The sequence below is a fragment of the Bidens hawaiensis genome, unplaced genomic scaffold (genome assembly GCF_021521415.1).
Source record: "Bidens hawaiensis isolate Kalapana, Puna unplaced genomic scaffold, B.hawaiensis_p1.1 tig00021582_1, whole genome shotgun sequence".
Taxonomy (NCBI): Eukaryota; Viridiplantae; Streptophyta; class Magnoliopsida; order Asterales; family Asteraceae; genus Bidens; species Bidens hawaiensis.
Window position 1 is genome coordinate 248,688 of NW_027493360.1, and position 24,791 is coordinate 273,478.

The 24,791-nt window shown below is 41.2% G+C and overlaps 2 protein-coding genes across 2 annotated transcripts; one reads left to right on the forward strand and one right to left on the reverse strand.

Annotated features, from left to right (window-relative positions):
* Positions 1–16,875: 16,875 nt before the first annotated feature.
* LOC143563882 (laccase-17-like) lies at positions 16,876–19,272 on the forward strand. The gene is made up of 5 exons (XM_077051322.1): positions 16,876–17,238; positions 17,313–17,464; positions 17,554–17,798; positions 17,877–18,008; positions 18,176–19,272. Exons 1-5 carry the CDS (start codon positions 17,119–17,121, stop codon positions 19,270–19,272), a joined length of 1,746 nt encoding a protein of 581 aa, XP_076907437.1. The 5' UTR covers positions 16,876–17,118.
* A 1,841-nt stretch (positions 19,273–21,113) lies between these two features.
* LOC143563883 (citrate-binding protein-like) lies at positions 21,114–22,598 on the reverse strand. Its single transcript, XM_077051323.1, has 2 exons — positions 22,309–22,598; positions 21,114–21,506 (listed from the first exon to the last, which is right to left on the reverse strand). The coding sequence occupies exons 1-2, from the start codon at positions 22,573–22,575 to the stop codon at positions 21,123–21,125; spliced, it is 651 nt and encodes a 216-aa protein (XP_076907438.1). The 5' UTR covers positions 22,576–22,598; the 3' UTR covers positions 21,114–21,122.
* Between the last annotated feature and the right edge of the window lie 2,193 nt (positions 22,599–24,791).

Below are 24,791 nucleotides of genomic sequence, written 5' to 3' on the forward strand. Positions count from 1 at the left end.
CTCTGCGCCCTTCAAGTAAGTTGAGATCCAACCTTCTTTCGCGCTCGTTATCAATCTTGCGCATCATGAGCACTCTATGGGATGGGCATCCAATTTCTGCTGGAATCATTGCCTCCGTTCCATAGGTTAGGCTGAACGGGGATTAGCCATTGCTGGTTTTGCTTAATGTCCTGTGTGCGCACAGGACATTAGGTAGCTCTTCGACCCAAGAATGGGATTCTCCCTCCAACCTTTTCTTCAGCCCATTTAACAAGCTTTGATTCGCGCGCTCCACTTGGCCATTCCCTTGAGGGTGGTATACCGAAGTGAAGATTTGGTTGATGCGCAATTCCTTGAGCCAGTTCGATATCTTCCTGTCAGTGAATTGTCTGCCATTATCGCTCACAATTTCCATGGGCAAGCCAAAACGGCATATGATGTGGCTCCAAATAAACTGCTTCATCGCTTCGGCTGTGATTTTTGCTAGTGGCTTGGCTTCAACCCATTTTGTAAAATAGTCTACTGCCACTACCAAAAATTTTACTCGCCCTTGCGCTTGCGGTAGGGGACCCACAATATCGATTGCCCATTTGTGGAAAGGCCATGCGGAGGTCACCGGAATCAAGTTGTTCTTTGGCCGCATGGTGTTTGGCGCATAGCTCTGACATGCTTTGCATTTTTGGATCTCTTTTAAAGCGTCCAAGTACATGCCTGGCCAATAGTAACCTGCGCTCATTGCCTTGGTAACCACCATGCGCGGGCCAGCATGTATTCCACAGATTCCCTCGTGTATCTCTCTGATCACATAGCTTGCTTCCTCAGCATCTAGGCGTTTCATGAGCGGTCCAAGATAAGAGCGTCGATATAATGTACCATCAAGCAGTTCATAGTTCTGCGACTTGTGTCTTATCTTCCTCGCCTGTGCGCGATCGTCCGGTACTTTTCCCTCCTTCAAGAATTCCATTACTGGAGTTATCCATGATGAAGGGGTTGTATGAGTTACAAGGACAGACTTCGCTCCCACCGACGGGTTGCTCAATACTTCCACCCTGACATCTTTGCCAAAGTGATCGAAGCTGGTTGATGCCATCTGTAACACCCCGACCAAAGGCGGATTATACATCGGGGCGCCACATATTGCTTCATTACTCGCGACACTATTGGTGTCAATATTTATTAATACACATTTTATCGCGCACGCGCAGCGGGGAAAATAAAGAACATAAATCAAACATAAATCAATATATTATAAATTATAACATTCAAACAACATTAACTTGTCTTGATACATTTTAATTCTAGGTCCAAAAGTAAAAACGTCCTACGTGTCCACAAGCTCCAAAACAGCTACTGCAAACCTGAACATGTGTTAAAATAAACGTCAAACACTTGCGTGTTGGTGAGAAATCAAGTTTAATACAATACATAGATAGCCATAAATCTGCGCGCAACATGTGTATGTCTGGTTTTCAACAAGGGTGTAATCTGATCGGGACCAACTCTAAGATTCATAAGACTGCCAGTGCTCACAATTGAGCTCACAAACAAGACAAACTGTGTATGTGCAAACAAAAGAGAAAATCATAAACGATAGTTCTCCCGTGTTCATCTAATGGTACCATGAAAACTGCGGAATAGACCGACAAGACGGTTAATGATCCACACATACAAATAAACAGCCAAGTCTACGTCCTCAACACATGGGATACTGCGCGACTAAAGTTCATAAACAAGTTTAAGACTCTAAGTTTGTATGAACACATGAACATCCCAAAACATTAAAAGCAAAAAGGGATTAGGTACGAGATTACTCACTTGATAATCGGTGCGGTGTAAGGTAAAGCAAGAACCAACTTTAAACAAGCACAAGTTAACCTATAATTAAAGATTATTGTTTTAATGATTGGTTTTAAGTCTTGATTACAAGTTAGCATAATTAATAAGTAAGTTATTATATATAATATATTACCGGAAAACAGGGCAGAACAGGGAGGAAGACGGAGGCAGAGAGGGAGGCGGCAGAGAGAGCAAGGAGGAGGACAGGAGAGATTAAGTGTTTTGTGTGTGTAGTGTTAGGAAAATAATACTATTATTTATAGAGAAACCCTAGGGAACACAATCCCTAGAAAAAGGGGAAAAGATCTCAAAAAGCAAAAGATTCCAAAAGCAAAAGATATGGAAAGATAATGTCAGTCACTTTTTCTACCAACCAATGGGGTTGGTACGCATGCTGCGCCGAAAGTAACTATTCAGACATTAGATAGGTTAGGTCAACAGCTCAGAAGAAAAGACATTACAAAAGCAAACGGCTAGAATAAACAGAAGATACAAGGGTTAAGCGCGGGAAGGCTGAGTGCGCGAGCGCGAAGGCTGGCACAACAATCCTTAGCGCACTGCGGGAAGAATCACAAATCCTTAGCGTGCTGCGTGAAGAACTAGAATTCTAAGCGCATCGCGGGAAGAACATACATTCTTAGCGCATTGCGGGAAGAACATGCATTCTTAGCGCGCTGCGAGAAGAGTTCTCTTCACGCATCGCAGGAACAAGATGTCTTCACGCAGGCTTCCATGTAAGGAGTCTGGCGCGTGGAGCTGCAGACATCCTTAGGCGGGAAGAACCAAAGGACAAGCAAAGAGTTAAGGAAAGGGTTCAAGGCTTAAGGGCGGGACGGCGACAAGAGGGAAAAGAAGGCGGAAAGAGAGGAGAGAGAGAGGCGGGAAGGAAATATATATTATTATTATTAAAAATAAAATATAAGTATAAATAAATATTAAATCATAAAAGAAAGAGATCGGGTCAGAGAAACGGGTACCTGGGTCGGGTCGGATCGGGCAGATGTCACAGTCTCCCCTACTTTAAGAAATTTCGTCCCGAAATTTATCTCGAAGTAGGTTGCGCAGAGAACAGGTGCGGGTACTTGATCTTCATTTGATCTTCCCTTTCCCATGTAAACTCGGCTCCGCGCTTGGACTCCCAGCGAACTTTAACAATAGGGATACGACTGCGCTTGGTTTGCTTAACCTCGCGATCCATAATCTCAACAGGCTTCTCAACGAAATGCATAGATTCATCAATTTGAACTTCATCAAGTGGAATGTGAAGGTTCTCGTCAGCTAAACACTTCTTGAGATTGGATACATGGAACGTTGGATGCACATTACAGAGCGCGGGCGGCAGGTCAAGTCTGTAGGCAACTTTTCCCACACGCGCGAGAATCTTGAATGGTCCAACATAACGAGGAGCAAGCTTACCTTTCTTCCCAAAGCGGACAACACCTTTCCAAGGCGACACTTTGAGGAGAACAAGATCACTAACTTGAAATTCGAGAGGCTTTCGCCTACGATCTGCGTAACTCTTCTGTCGGCTTCTGGCAGTCAGCAGATGATCACGGATCTTGGCGATTTTATCGGTTGTCTCTTGAACAAGTTCGGGTCCTGTGATTTGAGTTTCACCCACTTCGCTCCAACAAATCGGGGAGCGGCACTTACGACCGTAAAGTGCTTCAAATGGGGCCATACCAATACTGGAATGATAGCTGTTATTATAAGAGAACTCGATCAAAGGCAGGTGCGAATCCCAATTACCTCCAAAATCAAGAACACAAGATCGGAGCATATCCTCAAGAGTTTGAATAGTTCGCTCAGACTGACCGTCAGTCTGGGGATGATATGCCGTACTCATGTCCAAGCGAGTTCCTAGCGCAGATTGGAGAGATTTCCAAAAGCGAGATATAAAACGGCCATCACGATCGGATATGATGCTCAAAGGAGTACCATGACGGCAAACAATTTCCTTGACATAAAGCTGCGCGAGATGCTCAACACGGTAGTTTTCACGAATGGGCAGAAAGTGAGCAGACTTAGTCAATCGATCCACTATTACCCAAATGCTATCATGTTTGCTTGCTGTCAAAGGTAACTTGGTAATAAAGTCCATCGCTACACATTCCCATTTCCACGTAGGAATTTCTGGTTGTTCGAGCAAACCAGATGGGCGTTGGTGTTCAGCTTTTACTTTAGAACAAGTCAGGCATTTAGCTACGAACACAGCAATATCCTTTTTCATACCGGGCCACCAATAAGTTATGCGCAAATCCTTGTACATCTTATCAGCGCCAGGATGAATAGAATACCGAGATTTGTGCGCTTCACTCAGGATATCAGCGCGAAGATTCTCATCAAAGGGAATCCAGATGCGATTGAGATAGCAGAGAATTCCACTCAGATTAGGGACAAAGAGTGCTTCCGCGCCACACGCTAACTCGGCGCGAAGGTTACCATTACTGATGGATGCGCGCTGCGCGTCACGAATACGCGATTCAAGTTTGCTTTGAATCGGCGCGAAGTGAAGCTGGGTGCGCGGCAAGATACAGTTAAGTTGGCAGGGTTTTCGGCTGAGCGCATCGGCTACCACATTAGCCTTACCAGGATGATACCGGATCTCACAATCGTAATCGCTGATGAGTTCGTTCCATCGGCGTTGCCTCATGTTAAGTTCCTTTTGATCAAAGATATGCTGAAGGCTTTTATGGTCAGTGTAGAGGATACACTTAGTACCATAAAGGTAGTGTCTCCAGATCTTCAAGGCAAAAACAACTGCACCAAGCTCGAGGTCGTGAGTTGTATAATTCTTTTCATGAACCTTGAGTTGCCTTGATGCGTAAGCGATAACCTTGCCTCGTTGCATAAGAACACAACCGAGACCTTGGTTGGATGCATCGCAATACACTACAAAATCATCATTACCCTCAGGTAGCGCAAGAACAGGAGCTTCACACAACAAACGCTTGAGCGTTAGAAAGGCTTCTTCTTGCTTCGAGCCCCAAATATATGGTTTACCTTTGTGCGTTAGAGCTGTTAAAGGCAAAGCGATCTTCGAGAAGTTCGAAATGAAGCGTCGGTAATAACCAGCTAAGCCCAGAAAGGAACGGATCTCAGAAGGAGAGGATGGCGTAATCCAGTTCTTGATTGCTTCAATTTTGGATGGGTCGACATGAATACCCATCTTATTCACAACATGACCAAGAAACTGTACTTCATCATACCAGAATTCACACTTGGAAAGCTTAGCATAGAGCTGCTTGGTTCGAAGCTCTTGCAACACCAACTGGAGATGTTGCTCATGCTCGGCCTTGGTCTTAGAATACACCAGAACATCATCGATAAACACGATCACGAATTTATCCAAGAAAGGCCTACACACCCGATTCATTAGATCCATGAAAACGGCGGGTGCGTTGGTTAAACCGAAGGACATGACCAAGAATTCAAAATGGCCATAACGAGTTCGAAAAGCAGTCTTCGGGACATCTTCATCGCGGATGCGCAACTGGTGATAGCCAGAGCGGAGATCAATCTTGGAGAAACAAGAGGCACCTTGGAGTTGATCAAAGAGGTCGTCAATACGCGGTAAGGGATACCGGTTTTTAATGGTGAGTTTGTTCAACTCGCGGTAATCAATACACATGCGAAACGATCCATCTTTCTTTTTAACGAACAACACCGGAGCACCCCAGGGCGAAGAGCTAGGGCGAATGAATCCTTTAGCTGTCAACTCTTGAAGTTGGCTTGCCAATTCTTGCATCTCAGCGGGTGCAAGACGATAAGGAGATTTAGCTACGGGGGAAGCACCAGGGACAAGATCAATACGAAACTCGACTTCACGAGCGGGAGGGATACCAGGAAGATCATCAGGAAAAACTTCAGGGAAATCACGCACAACAGGGATATCGCGAAGCTTCTTCTCTTCAGCAGGTTTGACCACATGGGCTAAAAATGCAATACACTTCTTCCGCATGAGTCTTCGGGCTTCGGCGCAAGACATAAGCTTAAGACCGCGGGAGGGTTTCTCGCCGTAGATATGAAGATCACCATTTTCTCGAGGTATGCGAATAAATTTCTTGGCGCAAATAACTTCGGCGCGATTCTTCGAGAGCCAGTCCATACCAATGATAACATCAAAGCTTCCAAGAGGCATGGGGATGAGGTCAATCAGAAAATCGTTTTCGTTAAGGTTAAGCGTGCAATCTTTAATCACAGAGTTAATTAAAACAGTTTCGCCATTAGCCAATTCAACTGAAAAATCTTCTTTTAAGTCATCGCGCGGTCGCGCAAGCTTCTGTTCGAAGGCGCGAGAAATAAAACTTCGATCGGCGCCAGTATCAAAAAGTATAGAAGCATAAAATCCGTTAAGCAAAAATGTACCATTAACTACGTCATTATTCGCTTGCGCTTGGTGCGCGGTTATGTTAAAAGCTCGTCCACGCGTCACTTGGTTTGAAATCTGGTTCACCGGATTCGCTTGTGTGATTTGCACTTGTAGTCTCGGGCACGCGTTCCGGAAATGACTGGGATCACCGCAGTTATAGCACGACCTGGGTCGTGGGTTTTGGTAGATTGATTGTGGGTTCTGCGGGTAGACTGGTGGTGTTGGCGCAATTGGGTTGGCGGGAGGGACTCTACAGTATTCGGTTGAGTGACCAATGCGGCCACATCGGTTACATTGTCGACACGGGGTCTGAGTTGGGTGGTGAAGTCTACAGGTTGGGCAAAGGGGTTGGTTTCCTGTGTAAGGTTTCTTAGTTGGTGGGGCAGGGAGTGCTGGATTGGTTAGGGCATAGTTGTGAACTACAGGGGGAGTTGGGTAGGCTGACAGTGGGTTAGGCGTGTAAACTGGAGGTTGATAAATGGGTTGTTGGGTAATGGGCGGGTTGGTAAGCGCATAGGCTTTGCGCCTGCGCTTGAGGTTGTTACGGTTTGAGGGTTCTGGTTTGGTTTCTGTTGGTTCAGGGACAGTCTTGGTGGGTTTGGTCTTTTCTGTTCCCCGCAGGAACAGGGTTCCTGCTCTGACATGGTTGTCGCTGAGCACAGCGGCCAACTCGATGGCGTCAGAGAGGGTTACTGGGTTTCTGGCCCATACAGAATCTTGAATTTCCATGGGAAGACCCCCAAGGAATTTCTCTATGGCTCGGCGGGAAGGGGTAACAAGGTGAGGGACCAGCAAGCTTAGCTCGTGGAAGCGCGTCGCGTACTCGCGCGCTTCTCCACTGTATTGCTTCAGGTTCCAAAATTCTTCCTCCAGGCGCTTTACTTCGTTGGGAGGGCAGAATTCTCGCGTCAAGAGATCCTTAAATTCCTCCCAGAGTATGCTGGAAGCAGCTTCTGCGCCACGCGCATGGGCTATTCCATTCCACCATGTAAGCGCTCTGGATTCCAGGACACTGGAGGCATATAGGGTTCGTCTGTCATGAGGGCATTGGGTGTGAAGGAAAGTGTTTTCTATTTTCTCAAGCCACTGGAGCATCACGGTGGCTCCTTCAAGACCTGTGAACTTTGGAGGGTTACCCGCGTTAAAGGACTTAATGTTATAACTCGAGGTATTGTTTTGGCTCAAGGCTTGGGCTATCGCGGCGGCCATTTCCTGGGAACGTTGCTGTCTACGCATGCGCGAGGCTTCTCTTCTCTGAAATCGGCGAGATAGCGGAGGCATTCTATAAAAGTTTTAATTTTGGTTAATGTCTTGGTTTTAGCGCAAAGTTTTAATCTTATAAAGCTTGGTTTCGCAGGGTTAGATACTATCAAAAGTAGATTAAATGACTTTAAATGCAGACTTAATAAAGGTAACAAATTCGAATCAAGAATCGACAATTCATGTATCACCATGACTTTCCGAATTCCCAATTTAAAATGACTAGTAAACGAGTATTGGAGATTGACGATTCATGTATCACCATGACTTTTCAATCTTCAATATAAAACATACAAGAAAATGAGTATTGGAGGTTGACAATTCATGTATCACCATGACTTTTCAAGTCTCCAACCTCAGAACATAATCGTAAATGGAAATTGAAAATCAACTATTCATGTATCACCATGACTTTTCGGATTTTTAAATCCAACAAACGAATATGTAAGAAAAATCAATAAAAATCGAAATTCAGCAAAAATCGAAATATCGCGGAATAAAACATAAAATCATATACTGCGCAAGCGCGAGCATATTCATAAATAACGAGTAATTAACAATAAGCGCGCAAACATGAGATTTCTCTCATGCGCGAGAGGGGACTCTTAGGTATTCTAGGCCGTTACGTCTAACCACCTATCCTAAAGTCAACGAGCTCTGATACCAATCTGTAACACCCCGACCAAAGGCGGATTATACATCGGGGCGCCACATATTGCTTAATTACTCGCGACACTATTGGTGTCAATATTTATTAATACACACTTTATCGCGCACGCGCAGCGGGGAAAATAAAGAACATAAATCAAACATAAATCAATATATTATAAATTATAACATTCAAACAACATTAACTTGTCTTGATACATTTTAATTCTAGGTCCAAAAGTAAAAACGTCCTACGTGTCCACAAGCTCCAAAACAGCTACTGCAAACCTGAACATGTGTTAAAATAAACGTCAAACACTTGCGTGTTGGTGAGAAATCAAGTTTAATACAATACATAGATAGCCATAAATCTGCGCGCAACATGTGTATGTCTGGTTTTCAACAAGGGTGTAATCTGATCGGGACCAACTCTAAGATTCATAAGACTGCCAGTGCTCACAATTGAGCTCACAAACAAGACAAACTGTGTATGTGCAAACAAAAGAGAAAATCATAAACGATAGTTCTCCCGTGTTCATCTAATGGTACCATGAAAACTGCGGAATAGACCGACAAGACGGTTAATGATCCACACATACAAATAAACAGCCAAGTCTACGTCCTCAACACATGGGATACTGCGCGACTAAAGTTCATAAACAAGTTTAAGACTCTAAGTTTGTATGAACACATGAACATCCCAAAACATTAAAAGCAAAAAGGGATTAGGTACGAGATTACTCACTTGATAATCGGTGCGGTGTAAGGTAAAGCAAGAACCAAATTTAAACAAGCACAAGTTAACCTATAATTAAAGATTATTGTTTTAATGATTGGTTTTAAGTCTTGATTACAAGTTAGCATAATTAATAAGTAAGTTATTATATATAATATATTACCGGAAAACAGGGCAGAACAGGGAGGAAGACGGAGGCAGAGAGGGAGGCGGCAGAGAGAGCAAGGAGGAGGACAGGAGAGATTAAGTGTTTTGTGTGTGTAGTGTTAGGAAAATAATACTATTATTTATAGAGAAACCCTAGGGAACACAATCCCTAGAAAAAGGGGAAAAGATCTCAAAAAGCAAAAGATTCCAAAAGCAAAAGATATGGAAAGATAATGTCAGTCACTTTTTCTACCAACCAATGGGGTTGGTACGCATGCTGCGCCGAAAGTAACTATTCAGACATTAGATAGGTTAGGTCAACAGCTCAGAAGAAAAGACATTACAAAAGCAAACGGCTAGAATAAACAGAAGATACAAGGGTTAAGCGCGGGAAGGCTGAGTGCGCGAGCGCGAAGGCTGGCACAACAATCCTTAGCGCACTGCGGGAAGAATCACAAATCCTTAGCGTGCTGCGTGAAGAACTAGAATTCTAAGCGCATCGCGGGAAGAACATACATTCTTAGCGCATTGCGGGAAGAACATGCATTCTTAGCGCGCTGCGAGAAGAGTTCTCTTCACGCATCGCAGGAACAAGATGTCTTCACGCAGGCTTCCATGTAAGGAGTCTGGCGCGTGGAGCTGCAGACATCCTTAGGCGGGAAGAACCAAAGGACAAGCAAAGAGTTAAGGAAAGGGTTCAAGGCTTAAGGGCGGGACGGCGACAAGAGGGAAAAGAAAGCGGAAAGAGAGGAGAGAGAGAGGCGGGAAGGAAATATATATTATTATTATTAAAAATAAAATATAAGTATAAATAAATATTAAATCATAAAAGAAAGAGATCGGGTCAGAGAAACGGGTACCTGGGTCGGGTCGGATCGGGCAGATGTCACACCATCTTGCTCAGCGCGTCAGCAGACTTGTTTTCGCTACGCGGGATATGAATGATTCTGAAGCAGTCGAATTGCTCGATGAGCTTTTTCGCCTGCTCTAGATACAGAGGCATGGTGTTCTCCTTGGCATCATAAAGGCCATTGACCTGTGCTGCTACCAAGTATGAATCAACATGGGCCTCTAGCTTTTTAACTCCGAATTTTTGCGCGATGCGCAGGCCAGCCAGCAGGGCTTCATACTCAGCTTCATTGTTTGTGCTCTTGAAGTCCAACCTGATGGCGTAAGTATATTCATGATTCTCTGGATCCACCAGCTTGAGGCCTGCGCCAGACCCTTCGTTGTTTGAAGCTCCGTCAGTGAACAAACTCCAAACATTTTCTTCATCATTGGCTCGCGGAGGGTCTACCTCGCGCTGAGCCTCTTCAATTTTTCCTTCGGGGACCTCTGCAATGAAATCAGCCAAGACTTGTCCCTTGATTGCTGGACGGGGCTTATAGGCGATCGTGTGCTCACCTAATTCCAACGCCCACTTTGTCAGCCTTCCTGAGAGCGCGGGACGCCGCAAGACTTGCTGGATGTTGTAACCAGTCAGAACTTCAATGGGATGACCATTGAAATATCTATGAAGCTTGCGCGACGCGTGTGTTAGTGACAAAACTAACTTTTACATGATGGAGTAGCGCGTCTCAGGATCTGTCAGCACTCGACTCACATAGTATATTGGCGTTTGGATTCCCTTGCGATCCACCAACAATACTGCGCCGATGGCGCGCTCTCCTGCCGATAGGTACAATGTCAAGATTTCACCAGGCAGTGGAGCTGTGAGCGCGGGCAGATTTATCAAACACTCTTTTATCTCACTGAAAGCTTGCTCGGCCTCAGGAGTCCATTTGAATTGGCTTTTCTTTAAGCAATTCCTCAATGTGTTGACAAATGGGGTAGATTTGCTTGCATGGTTCGCTAGGAACCTGTTGATTGAAACCAATCTACCATTCAGCTTCTGGACTTCTTTCATGGTGGATGGCGAGGGCATGTCAAGGATGGCCTCCACCTTCTCAGGGTTCACCTTGAAACCATCCTTGGTGACCATTACACCTAGAAATTTTCCCTCTTGTACGCCGAAAGTGCATTTGCTCGGATTGAGCTTCATGTTAACTTCCTTTAGGCGCCCAAGGGTTTCTTCGATGTCTTTGAGCATTTGTTTTTCCTCCCTGCTTTTGATCACCAAATCATCTACATAGACTTCTAGGTTTCTTCCAATCTGCTCGCTGAAAACAGCATCCATAAGTCTTTGGTAGGTGGCTCCCGCATTCTTCAAACCAAAGGGCATTTTTGTGTAACAAAAAACACCCTTGTCGGTTCTGAAGGCGGTCTTGTCCTCGTCTTGTGGTGCCATTTGAATCTGGTGATAGCCCTTGTAGGCATCCAGGAAACATTTGAGCTTGAATGGCGCCACGGAGTCCACCTTTGCGTCGATGTTTGGGAGGGGGTAACAATCCTTTGGGCACGCTTTGTTGAGGTCCTTGAAGTCAATGCACATCCTCCACGACCCGTTACTTTTCTTTACCATCACAGGATTGGCTACCCATGTCTGGTATCGTATCGGGCGGATGATGTTTGCGCGCAATAGATCCTCAACCTGTTCATTCATGGCCCTCGCCTTCTCATCCCCCATGACTCTCTTCTTTTGAGCAATTGGCTCTACAGACTTGAAGGTGTTGAGAGAATGTTGCGCCAGGTCTAGCGGAACCCCAGTCATATCAGAGTGTTGCCACGTGAAGACCGACATATATGCTGTGAGCAATCTTTTCATTCTCAACCTCGTGTCGTCTGATATCGTAGCGCCAATTGTGATTGTCTGCTCCAGGAATTTTGGGTTGAGAATCCATTCCTCTGGCGCGTTGTCTGCCATTGGAAGTTTCATCCTCCCTTCCCGCGGAGTACTTGTCACTGCGCACAAATGATCTCGTTATACAAAAGTTACACCTGTTGGTGTTGGGAACCCCAATGCGCCGTGCTCTGGCGACGGTATGGCGTTGAATTGGGCAATCGTTTCCCTACCCAAGATCATATTGTGGCATGAAGTGGTGGGCAAGACCAAGAAGTTGACAACTTCGGCTCGCTTGTGTTTTTCATCCCCCATGGTTAGTTCAAATTGTATTTGACCTAGGGGATGAATGATTTCATTCGAGACACCAGAGATCGGTGCATTCACAATCTCAAGCCTTGCTTGGTCTGCCGGATCCAGTTTCCTGAAACATTGCTCATACATGATGTCTGATTCACTGCCAGTGTCCACCAGGACTTTTGACACTTCATAATGAGCAATGTGTGTAGTGATGACAAGAGGACTGCTGATGGAAGGGCCTCCCCTGATTCTTGGGAAGATGACTTGTTGCTCGCGCCAATCTCCTTGGATTTGCGCGCTTCTCTTTCTTGATATTTGCCCTTGCCTTCCTCCCTCGGCTACACAGATTCTTTTGTACTTTTTGCTGGCTGAGGCTCCTGATTGTTCATTTTCTGGTCTTGAGTTTTTTACCAGGTGAGCCAGCTTGCCTGATTTCACATCTTTTTCAATTGCATCCTTCAAGTGGTGGCACGCATCAGTGTTGTGCCCTGTGGACTTGTGAAACTCACAGTACTTGCCACTGTCTGATGGTCCCTTGTAGTGTAGTGGCTTGGGGCTTTTGAATTGGACATTCTCAGTGCTTAACACCTGTGAAGGCGTTTTAGTGAAGGGAGTCCATATTCTTGGCAGAGGTCTGTTAGGATCTCTGCCGCCTTCCCTCTTGTCACCCTCCCCGCGATTACGAACGTCTTTTTGGGGTTGGGGTGAGTTTGGTTGCGCCTGCTTTTCTGCGGAAGAAAAACTGGTTGGTTGCAACCTGGACCATACAGAGTTCTGTTTGCCCCTTTTTTCGTTGCTGCGCAGTGACTCAGCTTGATGCGCTCTTTCTCTTGCCCTATCTTGGGCAATTTGTTTTTCATTTCTCGCGAAGACTCGCGATGCTTCCATTAGTTTGGCCCAAGTGGTTGGCATGCCATCTCTGCTTACGAGAGCTCGGCGGAGTTGATCACTGCGCGCGCCTTGAATAAAGGCCACGTGCAAGAGTTGCTCAGTGATACCTCCGATTGCCAGAGACTCCTGATTGAAACGAGTTATGTAGTCTTCAATCGTTTCATCATTCCTGCGCACGCAGTGCATGATGTCATCAGGGTCGCGCGTGTGTCTGCGCTGCTGTACGAAGTGGGCTTGGAACTTTTCCAATAGCTCCTCGAACCCATCGATTTGCCCAGTCGGCAAGCTCTCGAACCAGACACGCGCCACGCCCGTGAGGCAGCGAGCAAACATGTGACACCATGTTGGCATCGTCCAGCTTTCTAGGTTTCCTGTGTTGTAAAACCCTTGTAAGAAATCGTCTGGATCTGTTGTGCCGTCATATTTGCCCAAACCACTTGGCATCTTGGTTTTGTGCTGAATGGGGGCCTTCGCGATGCGCTCGGTGAACTTTGAATGTTTCACCAAGATGGCTGGCCTGTATGGTGTGGTTACGTCCACTTGCCCTCTTACTGGTGGGCTGTATGGCGCGTGCAGATCCAGATCGGCTCTGGCTCCAGGCGCCATCTTCACGTGCGCGCGGAGCTGTGAGCCTCCTGCATGAGTATCTCGCGTCTTCCTCATGCTGTGCACTTCTTCATCACTAAACTCAGTGTGTGCAGTGTGAACGGAATGACCATCTTCCGGCGCGCGCGCCCTTTTTGTTCCATGAACGTTTTGCTTGTCAAACGCTAGCCTTTGTGTTAAGTCGGCTGTCTTTTTGTGTTTGACCATCTCATTGTACTTGTCCATTAGACGTCGTTGCTCGTTTATGAGCCATTCTTTGGGATCATTGGTTTCATCTTCTGGACCCATTGGTCCCTTTTGTTTTGCGCCGGCAAGGTTTTGTAACGTGAGATCGTCTGGAGGAGTTTCAGTCTGGCCATGAGGAGTTGTGATGAAGGGACGGTTACTGGTGGCGCGCGTAGGATCACGCGGCACCCTCAGAAACTGTTGTCCCTCATTAATATCCTCACGTTCAATATCCTCCAGAACTTGATCAACGTTACGAACGCCAGAAACCATGGTGAAAATTTGTTTTTTATAGAGATCTGATGAGATCTTGTTGCCGTTGTAACAGTGGATGGCGCCAATGAAGAAACGTGGATCGACTCACTGGTAGACGATCTACTTTCCTCGGGTGTGATTATGCTATTTCACCGATGGTTTCTCTTGGATCTGGGTTCTTCCACCTACAAAATGAACAGCACCGTAAACTTACCCCTCAGAAAGGGACAGAGGGGTCCTCTTTGGGGTAACCCTCCGGTGTGAGAATAAGTATTTGTGGGAGAAGATAATAATATGTGAGAGTAAGGAATTTGGAGTGTATTGCTTAATAGCTGAATACTCTGTAATTGGATGATTATCAGATGATATTGGATGCCTTCTCCTTGTGGAGTTGATGTGGTATTTATAGTGCTAGGGTTCCCACTGATTGGGCTTAGACCCAGTTAGGGCTTTGTTGGCCTCTTCCAGTTGCTTTGCGCCACGTGTCCTTTGGGACACCTGGTGCTTTTTCATTGGTTATAATCACGTGGTAGCACATAGGTTTTGCTGAGTTGTCCACCTTTCATTGGCAGCTGTCAACATCAGCATATTCTTATTCCTTAAAAAGATACCTTCTGGAAGGTTGTCTGACGTGCACAATCAAGGTTGCCCTAATCCTGATTTGGATAAGGACGTTAGGTTGATTATGTGCATGTGTGATACGCGCCTATCCTGAGGATGCGCGAGGTCTTCTCTTTATTCTCACGCGCAGATGTGATATGCACGAGCATGTGATATGCGCCACGCGCATATGTGATATGCGTGAGCATATGTGATGCCTGAGCATCTGTGGTGCCTGAGCATATGATGCCTGAGCTTGTGATGCCTGAGCATTTGTGGTGCCTGAGCATATGATGCCTGAGCATGTGATGCATGAGCATATGTGATGCCTGAGCATCTGTGGTGCCTGAGCATATGATGCCTGAGCATGTGATGCATGAACATATGTGATATGCGTGAGCATATGTGATATGCGCCATGCGCGTAGGTTTTGGCTTTGTGCCTTCATAATGTCTTGATTTCAAGCCTCTTGTCCATATCTTGTGGTGTTGAGGCGGGTACATACCTCTTCAGGTACGGTTTTGGTTTACAAATATTAAAAACCGTTACTAACGGTGTGACCTAAAAATCGTGAAAACTGGACCTTGAACACCCCTAGATATTGGATAAAGGGGTTGGGCTCTTTATTAGTTTATTGGAATTTGGAAACCCTTCAAATTGGTGTTTGATGGCAAATGGTTGCTTGAAAAGGATAAATAAAAGTTATTGTCGTTCGGTAGTAGCCTTGTAGGTCGGTAGTTCCTTTCGAAAAGAAATTTACCAGACGTAATAAAGAAGACATGAGTCGTTAAAAAAATATAACTATAAATATAAACTCCAAACTAAACAAGCGACGTTGAAGTTCAATAATGAAATCAAAGGTCGGTAGCGACTTTGGAACTTCTAAAGTTGCTTCGTCCACTACCAAAGTATAGTTTTGGTACCAAATGTAATTAATTAACAGTCACAACTGCCTCTGAACATTGCGGTGTTTCACACAGATCTCTGTGTCGATTGACACCCTCACAAGGACATCACTTGGTCTAATTTGATCATTGAATTTGTTCGAATTTCACACATCAGAACTTTTCATTTTTACAAAGAAACTTTTTTTCTTATCAGATTAATGATTTCCTTACTCGTGAAATTCTTTAATATGAAAGCAAACTCTTCGTGACTAATAAAGAAACTCGCTATGCTACTTTTACATATATTCACGTCAATTAACTTTCGACATCCTTAAAAGTTAAATCCCCTATATAACTCGTCATGGGCATGCACAAAATCAAACGATTCACAATTCTAACCACCGGACTTTGTGTTTCTCTATGAGAGCAACCCGACTACACACCTAATATACACTACTCATGATTCCCATAATGACTATTCATTGCAACATATATAACTTGTAATGTGTATAACATGATTGAAATATTGATATATCAATATCCAACAGCCATCTACATTGAAATATCATGTCTTTAAATCTTCTTCATTCGTCGTGTTTGGAACAAAGTTACACATCTCCAAATCATGATCATAGGATTACTTTTGCTTGAAATGAAGGTGGGTACGATGTCGTATTCTTTTGTCATTTAAGATGGAAGTTGTTATGTCCCTGTTTGGTTGAATCTATGCCATCACAACCTAACCAATATTACTCTAGAATCCATCATTAGCTAGAGCAAGCTTTCTGTAACAATAATAATTGATTGGTTAACAAATCTAACCATTGTTTTTTTTTTGAATGTTTAAGCTTGCCTCATACTATTTACAATAAACCGCCATTGCCAGGGATCGAACCCTGGACCTCTCACCCAAAGGCCTAAGCCTTTACCATCCCACCAAAGTGGAGATGGCTTTGTCAATTGTCATATCTACATCTTACTTTCCCAAAATGCCCTCCAAAGTTCTAATTTTTCATTTTGCATTTTATGGAAATTATAAGGTTCTCTTCTATGAAAACTTATCATTGTCAAATTAAACAAAAAACATAGGTTATCATTTTATCACATTAAAAAGTATTTAATTTACGTAATTCGGGTTTGAAGGTTGAATATATAAAACCGAACACAACACGTATATTTATCCACGTCAAAAAATGATCCGACATATATAACATGTACACGTTTAAAATATCACGACCAATGTAATCCATATATTTTATAAGCCCAACTGGTTGACATCTTGACCTTATAAAATATATACTTGTATCTATTCTAGTTATATATACCTGTTCAATGTTAACCCAAACAAAACCTAAATCTGATTATTTTCGTGTCATGTTGGTAACATTAACGCCAATATCGCCAAACGACGATTTCGTTCAAGGGAATCATGGTCAACTGAGATTAGGAGTGTTGACAATGACAGAATTGAAGTCAAAATCAGATAAATTGACTTTAACACCACTCTATGACCTATTGGTCCACATGCAGTAGGTGAATTTGTGTTCTTCACAATTAGACATAAAAATACATACATACATATATATCCCTATATAACTCACTATTCTCCAAATGTTCAAACCATCAACTACATCCATTTTTGATAAAAACAATCAACATGGGTGCACCATCATCTTTCTTGGCTGCTTTTGTTTTCCTATCATGCTTCATCTGCTTGTACCCTGACCTGGCAATAGCTAAACATGCGTCCGGTGTTACCCGACACTATAAGTTTAATGTAAGTTTTACAAGGTTCATGTTGGCTATAGGTTGTAACATTAACCTTAAATGTTCGCTTTTATGCGTTTTCAGATTCGGATGCAAAATGTGACAAGATTATGTCAAACAAAAAGCATAATAACCGTCAACGGGAAATTCCCGGGCCCAAGGATTATCGCCAGGGAAGGCGACCGATTGGTGATCAAAGTTGTGAATCATGTCCCGAACAATATCAGTATCCATTGGTACTTTCGTCGACCTGTTTTATAATTTGAGTTTAGTCGTTTACCTAAATGAACACATACAATTAATATTATTTGTTTGATATGTCTAGGCATGGAATTCGACAGCTTCGGACTGGATGGGCTGATGGGCCAGCATACATAACACAATGCCCGATCCAAACAGGCCAGTCATACGTTTACAACTTCACCATTATCGGACAGACAGGGACACTTTGGTACCACGCCCATTTTTCGTGGATTAGGTCTACCCTTTATGGCCCGATTGTCATTCTCCCTAGACGTAACACTTCATACCCGTTTGTTAAACCGTACAAGGAAGTCCCGATCATATTTGGTACTTTACTAAACTTTGTGTTTTAGATAACGGGCCAACGGGCTTTTGTTGAACTAAATTATGGTGTTTGGTTAATAGGGGAGTGGTGGAAGACCGATACAGAAGCCGTGATCAACCAATCCCTTCAGACTGGAGCTGGCCCGAATAACTCAGACGCTTATACCATTAACGGGCTGCCTGGCCCGTTATACAACTGTTCTTCACCAAAGGGTATCTAATTCTTTTCTATCATACTAATTTCCATCTTTTTACTAGAAAACATGTAACGGGTCAAAACGGGTAATTTAGTGATAAAGTCAACACGGGCCGGGCTACTTTGACCCGAAGGCCCAACCACCCAAACCTCTTTAACTTACATTTTGCTAATGAATATGCAGAAATATTTCGGCTAAAGGTGAAGCCCGGGAAGACATACCTCCTTCGTTTGATCAACGCTGCCCTCAACGACGAGTTATTTTTCAAGATCAAAAACCATACGTTTACTGTCGTTGATGCGGATGCAACCTATGTTAAACCATTCGAAACCGACACCATATTCATCACACCGGGCCAAACAAGCAATGTCCTTCTCAAAACCAAAAACCTCACCTCAAACACTATGTTCCTGATGGCGGCCCGGCCCTATTCCACGGCTGCTTCCAGTACCTTCGATAACACCACCGTCGCGGGTGTTCTCGAATACAACACCAATAACACACCATTAACCAACACTACTATTAAAAACCTACCCCTACCTTCACTTCCCGGAATCAACGCCACGTCATACGTCGCCAACTGGACCAATAAGTTCCGCAGTCTGGCAAACGCGCGGTTTCCCATAAACGTCCCGAAAACCGTGCAAAACAACTTCTTTTTCACGGTCGGGCTCGGGAACGACCCGTGCCCGAAGAATCAAACATGCCAAGGTCCCAACGGGACCAAATTCGCGGCGTCAATCAACAACGTCTCGTTCACATCCCCAACAACCGCGCTTCTCCAAGCGCGGTATTCCGGGAAGTTGACCAGCGTCTCGGCCACCGACTTCCCATCATTCCCAGTTAAAAAATTCAACTATACGGGCCCACCACCGAACAACACCTTCGTGTCCCACGGCACGAAGGTGGTGGTGCTACCTTACAACACCACAGTGGAGCTTGTGATGCAAGGCACCACCATTTTCGGGGCCGAAAACCATCCTTTACATTTGCATGGGTTTAACTTTTACGTGGTGGGACAAGGTACTGGAAACTTTAATGCTTCCAGTGACCCAAAAAACTATAACCTTGTTGATCCTGTTGAAAGAAACACTGTCGGTGTGCCTTCGGGCGGGTGGGTGGCTATCCGGTTTAGGACGGATAACCCAGGTGTGTGGTTCATGCATTGTCATATTGAGATACATTTGAGTTGGGGGTTGAGAATGGCGTGGGTGGTGAATGATGGGAAGCTGGCGAACCAGAAGCTGCTTCCACCACCTTCTGATTTGCCAAAGTGTTAATAATTAGGGTTCATTTGTGGTTTTGTTGACTGAATTGTAGCGTTGACCTTTAACTCTGTGAGTCTTTTGTTTTTCGGGTTATTATTTTTAAGTTAATTCGTGAGTGATATTGGGATTTTTTTGTGGGATGTTTTTATTTTTAAATGAAATGTATAATAAAAGATTATTGTTTTGTGAAATATGATTATATTTGATTAAATTTTTATGGTTTTCTAGGTTATACTTAGGTCATCTTAGTGGACGAGTAATAAGGGGCGACGAGGCCGATTTTTATATACAACACCGCCTCCCAGGCGATATTAGGGCATTTTTGTGGGGGGGGGGGGGGGTGCGGGGGGGCGATGAATATTTATCGCATGTTGTTTGTTAATGTTTATTATTATTATTTTATATATGTATGTGTGTGTGTGTGTGTGTGTGTGAGATATATATATGAGGCTACAATATCATTAAACCCCTAAAACAAAAATCCATCATTTGCTAACTGAGCGTCACATCCTGCAAGTCGTCCAATTTCTTAACGATTTTATGCAGTTTCATGTCAGGCAGAAAAAAAAAATTTGGAAAATTAGAACGTAATAATCTTTACGGATGTGGCTAATAATAATAATAATAATAATAATAATAATAGTAATGCAATTTCACTCATGGAAAAGTAATTATGTATATTTCTATTATGTAGATTCAAAATAATTTATAAAATTTTGATCGATTAAGATGAAAGTCATTCAATAGGTAGTTCGTTAGAGGTAGATGGTAGTTAAATTTTTATTAAAGTGAGATTGTTATTTATAACGAAAGTGAAAACTAAAAATGTCAATTTGTTATATTTATCTCAAACTTTGAATTATTAAATTTCAATTTATTTAAAAGAAATTTATACTTGTAAAAGCATAAACCTAGCTAATTTGTTACATGAATTGAAATAGAGAGATTTAATCTGTTCATTTTTAAGTTTAAAAAATTTATAGTAGTGTGTAGAAATGTATTCACCAAATGTGTCCTTAATATATCAACATCGGTTGGTACAAGTGCATGTATCATTTAAATCAAAACCTTAAAACATATTCAAAAACTGTGTGAAAACCGTTAAATTGAAGTTAAAGGTGCATCCATCGAATCGAAACCTATAAATTTGCCCGATTAGGTACTTGTCCCCCAACAAGCTCTCATACTTTGAAACTACTCTTATAGGATTTCTAGAGTAATAAACAAATAAAAGTTTAGTGAACAAATCCGTATCCTTAAATTTATCAAATGAATGAATAATCATGAATATAGCTCTCGTGTTAATTATCATGAGCATTTGATAACCTATTCGTTTAGACTACAAGTTTTATGTCAGTGAGCAGACCGCTTTGCCATTAGGGTGTGTTCATTTATCTTTGTAGTTTATAAGTTATAATTTATAGTGAAATCACTTTTCTTTTTTAGTTTCTCTGTTTGTCTATATTAAAGTTATTAGTTTTAGATTATGTTAAGGATTTAGGAAGTTAATAGTTGTACTTAGTTCTGCTAAAACAGGTTATTAGTTTTAGAGTATGTTTAAAGTTTTTCAAAGTTAAAAGCTATAGTTAGTTATACAAAAACAGTTGAGACAGTTGATGGGTTAAAATGTTAAATGAATATGATTCTACCATGATATGTTGATATGGACAGATACAAAAGTCCCCTTTTGCCGTCTTCTGCCATCACAAAAACATTGTATTATGTCGCGTCTAACTAACCATATGCCTGCAACCTTGTCAAAACAATTAATGCAGTCTGCAAATGTTCTAACAACCTTATCTAACACACAAAGATACACACCGATTTTATAAAAAGGGTACAATTTTTTTTAAACCATAGAACTAACATTTTTTGTAAATTTTAACTTCTTTCCATCGCGATTCCATATAGTAGCTAATATTTTTGGGCGCGCCATAGACTCCAAATTTGAAATACAACATGCCGGGACCTTGATCATGTGTTTTGAATCTCTCTTGGTTATTAATAAAAACTGTTACTTTCCCTCCATCGACGTCATGTATAAGATTAACTTTAAACCATTTATCATATAAATCAGTATCTATCACTGGGTTACTATAATACCTCATATCTCCGTTGTAAATTCTCAAAATTATTGTTGTGCTACCATGGGCCGCACCATGGATTTGAACTATAGTTGCACCACTGGTTCCATTTGGGACGAATGCAAGCCCTTCAAACTGCCATATTCCTGAAATGTAGTCCGGCTACATGCATATAAATCATGAAAAGTTTTCTCAAAGTCGGATCACTTTTTTGGTCATCCCAAATAAGAGATGTAAAATTATGTAATGACACGGAAATACGACACTAATCTAACACTATATTCAGGAATCGGGTTTAGTGTTAATGCATACGGGTCAGGTCAAACCCAAAATTGCATTTAATAAACTGATAGATCTAACAGGTTAACCCATTTAGCTTGTTTAATTTGTTATAAAAAACTAATGTCTTGTATATCAATCATATCACATCAAAATATAGAAGAAAAAAAAAATAAAAGTGAAAAGAAAAACATATTTTATAGTTCAAAAGCACTTATTATACGAAGATTTGTAATTTTAGAGTATTAATATAAAAAAACAAAGAAATAAATAAAAATGAATTAGTCGCATTTGTGTCCACCTATGAAAACTCATGTCATGTTTGGATTCATGTGTCTGATACAATTGTCGAGATCACTTAGTGTCAGATTAAATTTTTTGACTTCATGTCAGGTTTGACTCGCTAAGCATCAAACACGGCCCATTGAACACTTGAACCCAACAGGTGTATCTTAATGGGTGTTTGGGATTGCTTATTTACTAACTTATAACTTATTAACTTTTTGAAAAGTAATAAAGTGTTTGGGATTGCTTTTGATGTGAGAGGAAAAGTTCCACAAGTTACAATGTTGTAACTTATTAACTTAATAAAAAGTTATAAGTAGGGAAAATATGGAATCTCAAACACCCCCTTAGTATTAGACACATTGTGGTAATTAGAAAAAGAAGGAAAGAAGAAGATTACAAGTATGTGAATCTCGGTGCGCGGTTGTGTGGTGCTTCCGAGATAGTGTGGCTTATCATCTGCGTACACCCAGAAACGATGAGTCCCGTTTATGTAACTGTAACGCTGTTCGAGTGGTGTATCGTAAGGCTTCTGGTATCTAAAATTAGTTTGGTTGAGCTTCACCTCAACAAATCCATAAGTGGGATCAATGTGAGCATCATTAATCAAGATGCACCCCATTAGTGTTATAACAAAAACATGCAGGCTACAATACAAAACCTTCATCTTAAATTCTCTCAAGAAAATAGAAGAATGTATAGTTATTCTGTGAGTGCTTATGTGGTTGCATATCACTCCATATATATACAAAAAAAAAAAAAATTATTCCTTTTCTATAAAATAATGGACGGGCTTGAATCTTTTGCATGAAAAGGGACAAATTAGCAATATATGTAGCATAATTTCTAATTTGTTAACATATCTCTTTTATCATTGTTATCTTATTAGCTAAGGAGTTTTTATAGATTTTGATAATTGCTTGAATTCTATATGTTACCATATTCTAGTTTAGTTTTAAAACTATTTTATTTTGGTGATAGGATACTTATTATTCACTTAGCAAGTGTATTTACAAATTTTACATATAAACTAAAACTAACTTTGTACAACTTTTGTATAAAATAAAAAATAATATTATTATCACAATATATCCAAGATAACAGAAGCATGTATGAAAGATTATATGATAAACCTTTTATATAAAAACGGAAGGAGTGAAATAATTATAAATAAAAGAAATAGATTAAATAAGAAAATAAAAGTTAAAACTAAAATTATACGGAGTACCAAAATCGAAATATATTCATTTTAAAAATGGAGCCGTCTGTTTTGGGGTTAATGTTGGACAATTGTATTTGGCTCCATATTTTTAAAAGCTTTTTATAAGCCTAAAAGGGGGTCAAGATATGCTTCAATAATTATTTATGATTTCACTTCATTTGTCATTAGGCATAAACCTTGTAGCTACAATAGTATTCGATCAGGGTATGTATAATTATTAAAAAGTAATTTAACTTGTGTCCATATACTATATACAAGAAACATAAACCAAAAATGAATACAAATGTAGCCAAACTAAACTATATAGTTGCTTCATAACATCTTTTGAGCGGGAGGCTTCCTAACGTTGCTAATGACCACAAAGAAAAAGGAGGCTAAAAGAGAGAGCATTAGGGCGGTGGGTGTAGTCACGGCATGAGAGAGAGGTGAATCAGGAAGAGTAATGTGACATAGGGATAGCGTGTAAGATAATGTAGTTATTAACTTATCATAGCAGTGAAAAATGAGGACGAAACAAAAAAAGAAAGGAAAAAAGGATGAAAGTTTTAAATATAAGAAAATAATTGAAACGCAATATCCATGAAAAAACAATTAAATTAAAAAGGTTCATTATACTAGAGGGGACAGGGTAGTCCGTGATGGACCATCCATCACGAGTGATGGGATGGTTTGCGTGATGGTGATCACGGGATAAGTGAGTTTGAGTGATGAAACTCTCTCTCTCTCTCTCTCTCTATATATATATATAAATATATAGGGGTGAGATCTAGAGATAACTCCTCTTAAAGAGAGAACTAGTAAATAATTATTTTTAACTATTTAAAAAAAATTATTTTGTGATTTTTTTTCTTTCCTCATTCTAATAAGATGATATTGATACTAAAAAAAATTGTCGGTGTAGTACTGTAGTGCATATGTGCACTAATGCCTATTGCATATATACAATAGTGTTTTATTGCATATAATACAACACAATTGCATTATCCAATACACACTATTGAATATATGCAAATACGACACTAATAATTGTATGCAAAACACATTATCGCATATATGTAATACAACACTAATGCACATATGCACTATATCGATTTTTTTTAATTTTTATATATAATATGACACTATTGCAAATAAACAATACAAACAACTATATATATATGCTATTCAACACTATTTCAAATATCAAAATGCACACTATTGCACATATGCATTATAAAAAAAGTCGGTGTATTGCATATATGCATTACTCGTTAATTTTTTTTTATTTTTTATTTTATTTTTTTTATTTTTATTTTTTTTGTGGTGAAGAATAACAACATATAAGAAGGATGAAAGAAAAAAAAATTTAAAAATATTTTTTTTAATTAAATTAAAAATACTTCATTATTAGTTCTATAATTCTCTTCATAAAATGGAGTTCTCTCATGATCCTCTCCCTATATATATATATATACTAGTTGGAAACCCGCGCGATGCATTATAAAAAAAGTCGGTGTATTGCATATATAACGCGACAAGAATATAGGGGCATCGGTTCGGTTCGTTACGATAACCGTAATAACATAAATAATTATTTTAAGATTTGTTCGTGATTAAGAGAAATGATGTAGTTACTAAAATAATAATAATAATATATACATTTCATCATAAAATTACCACAA

What these genes read in the sequence shown, in the direction of transcription:
- LOC143563882 (XM_077051322.1), top strand. Translation starts at nt 17,119, where the DNA reads ATGGGTGCACCATCATCTTTCTTGGCTGCTTTTGTTTTCCTATCATGC. An exon ending in CCCGACACTATAAGTTTAAT is followed by an intron (nt 17,239 to 17,312) that starts GTAAGTTTTACA and finishes ATGCGTTTTCAG; the next exon opens with ATTCGGATGCAAAATGTGAC. An exon ending in GGAAGTCCCGATCATATTTG is followed by an intron (nt 17,799 to 17,876) that starts GTACTTTACTAA and finishes TTTGGTTAATAG; the next exon opens with GGGAGTGGTGGAAGACCGAT.
- LOC143563883 (XM_077051323.1), bottom strand. Translation starts at nt 22,575, where the DNA reads ATGAAGGTTTTGTATTGTAGCCTGCATGTTTTTGTTATAACACTAATG. An exon ending in GCACCGAGATTCACATACTT is followed by an intron (nt 21,507 to 22,308) that starts GTAATCTTCTTC and finishes ATATGCATGTAG; the next exon opens with CCGGACTACATTTCAGGAAT.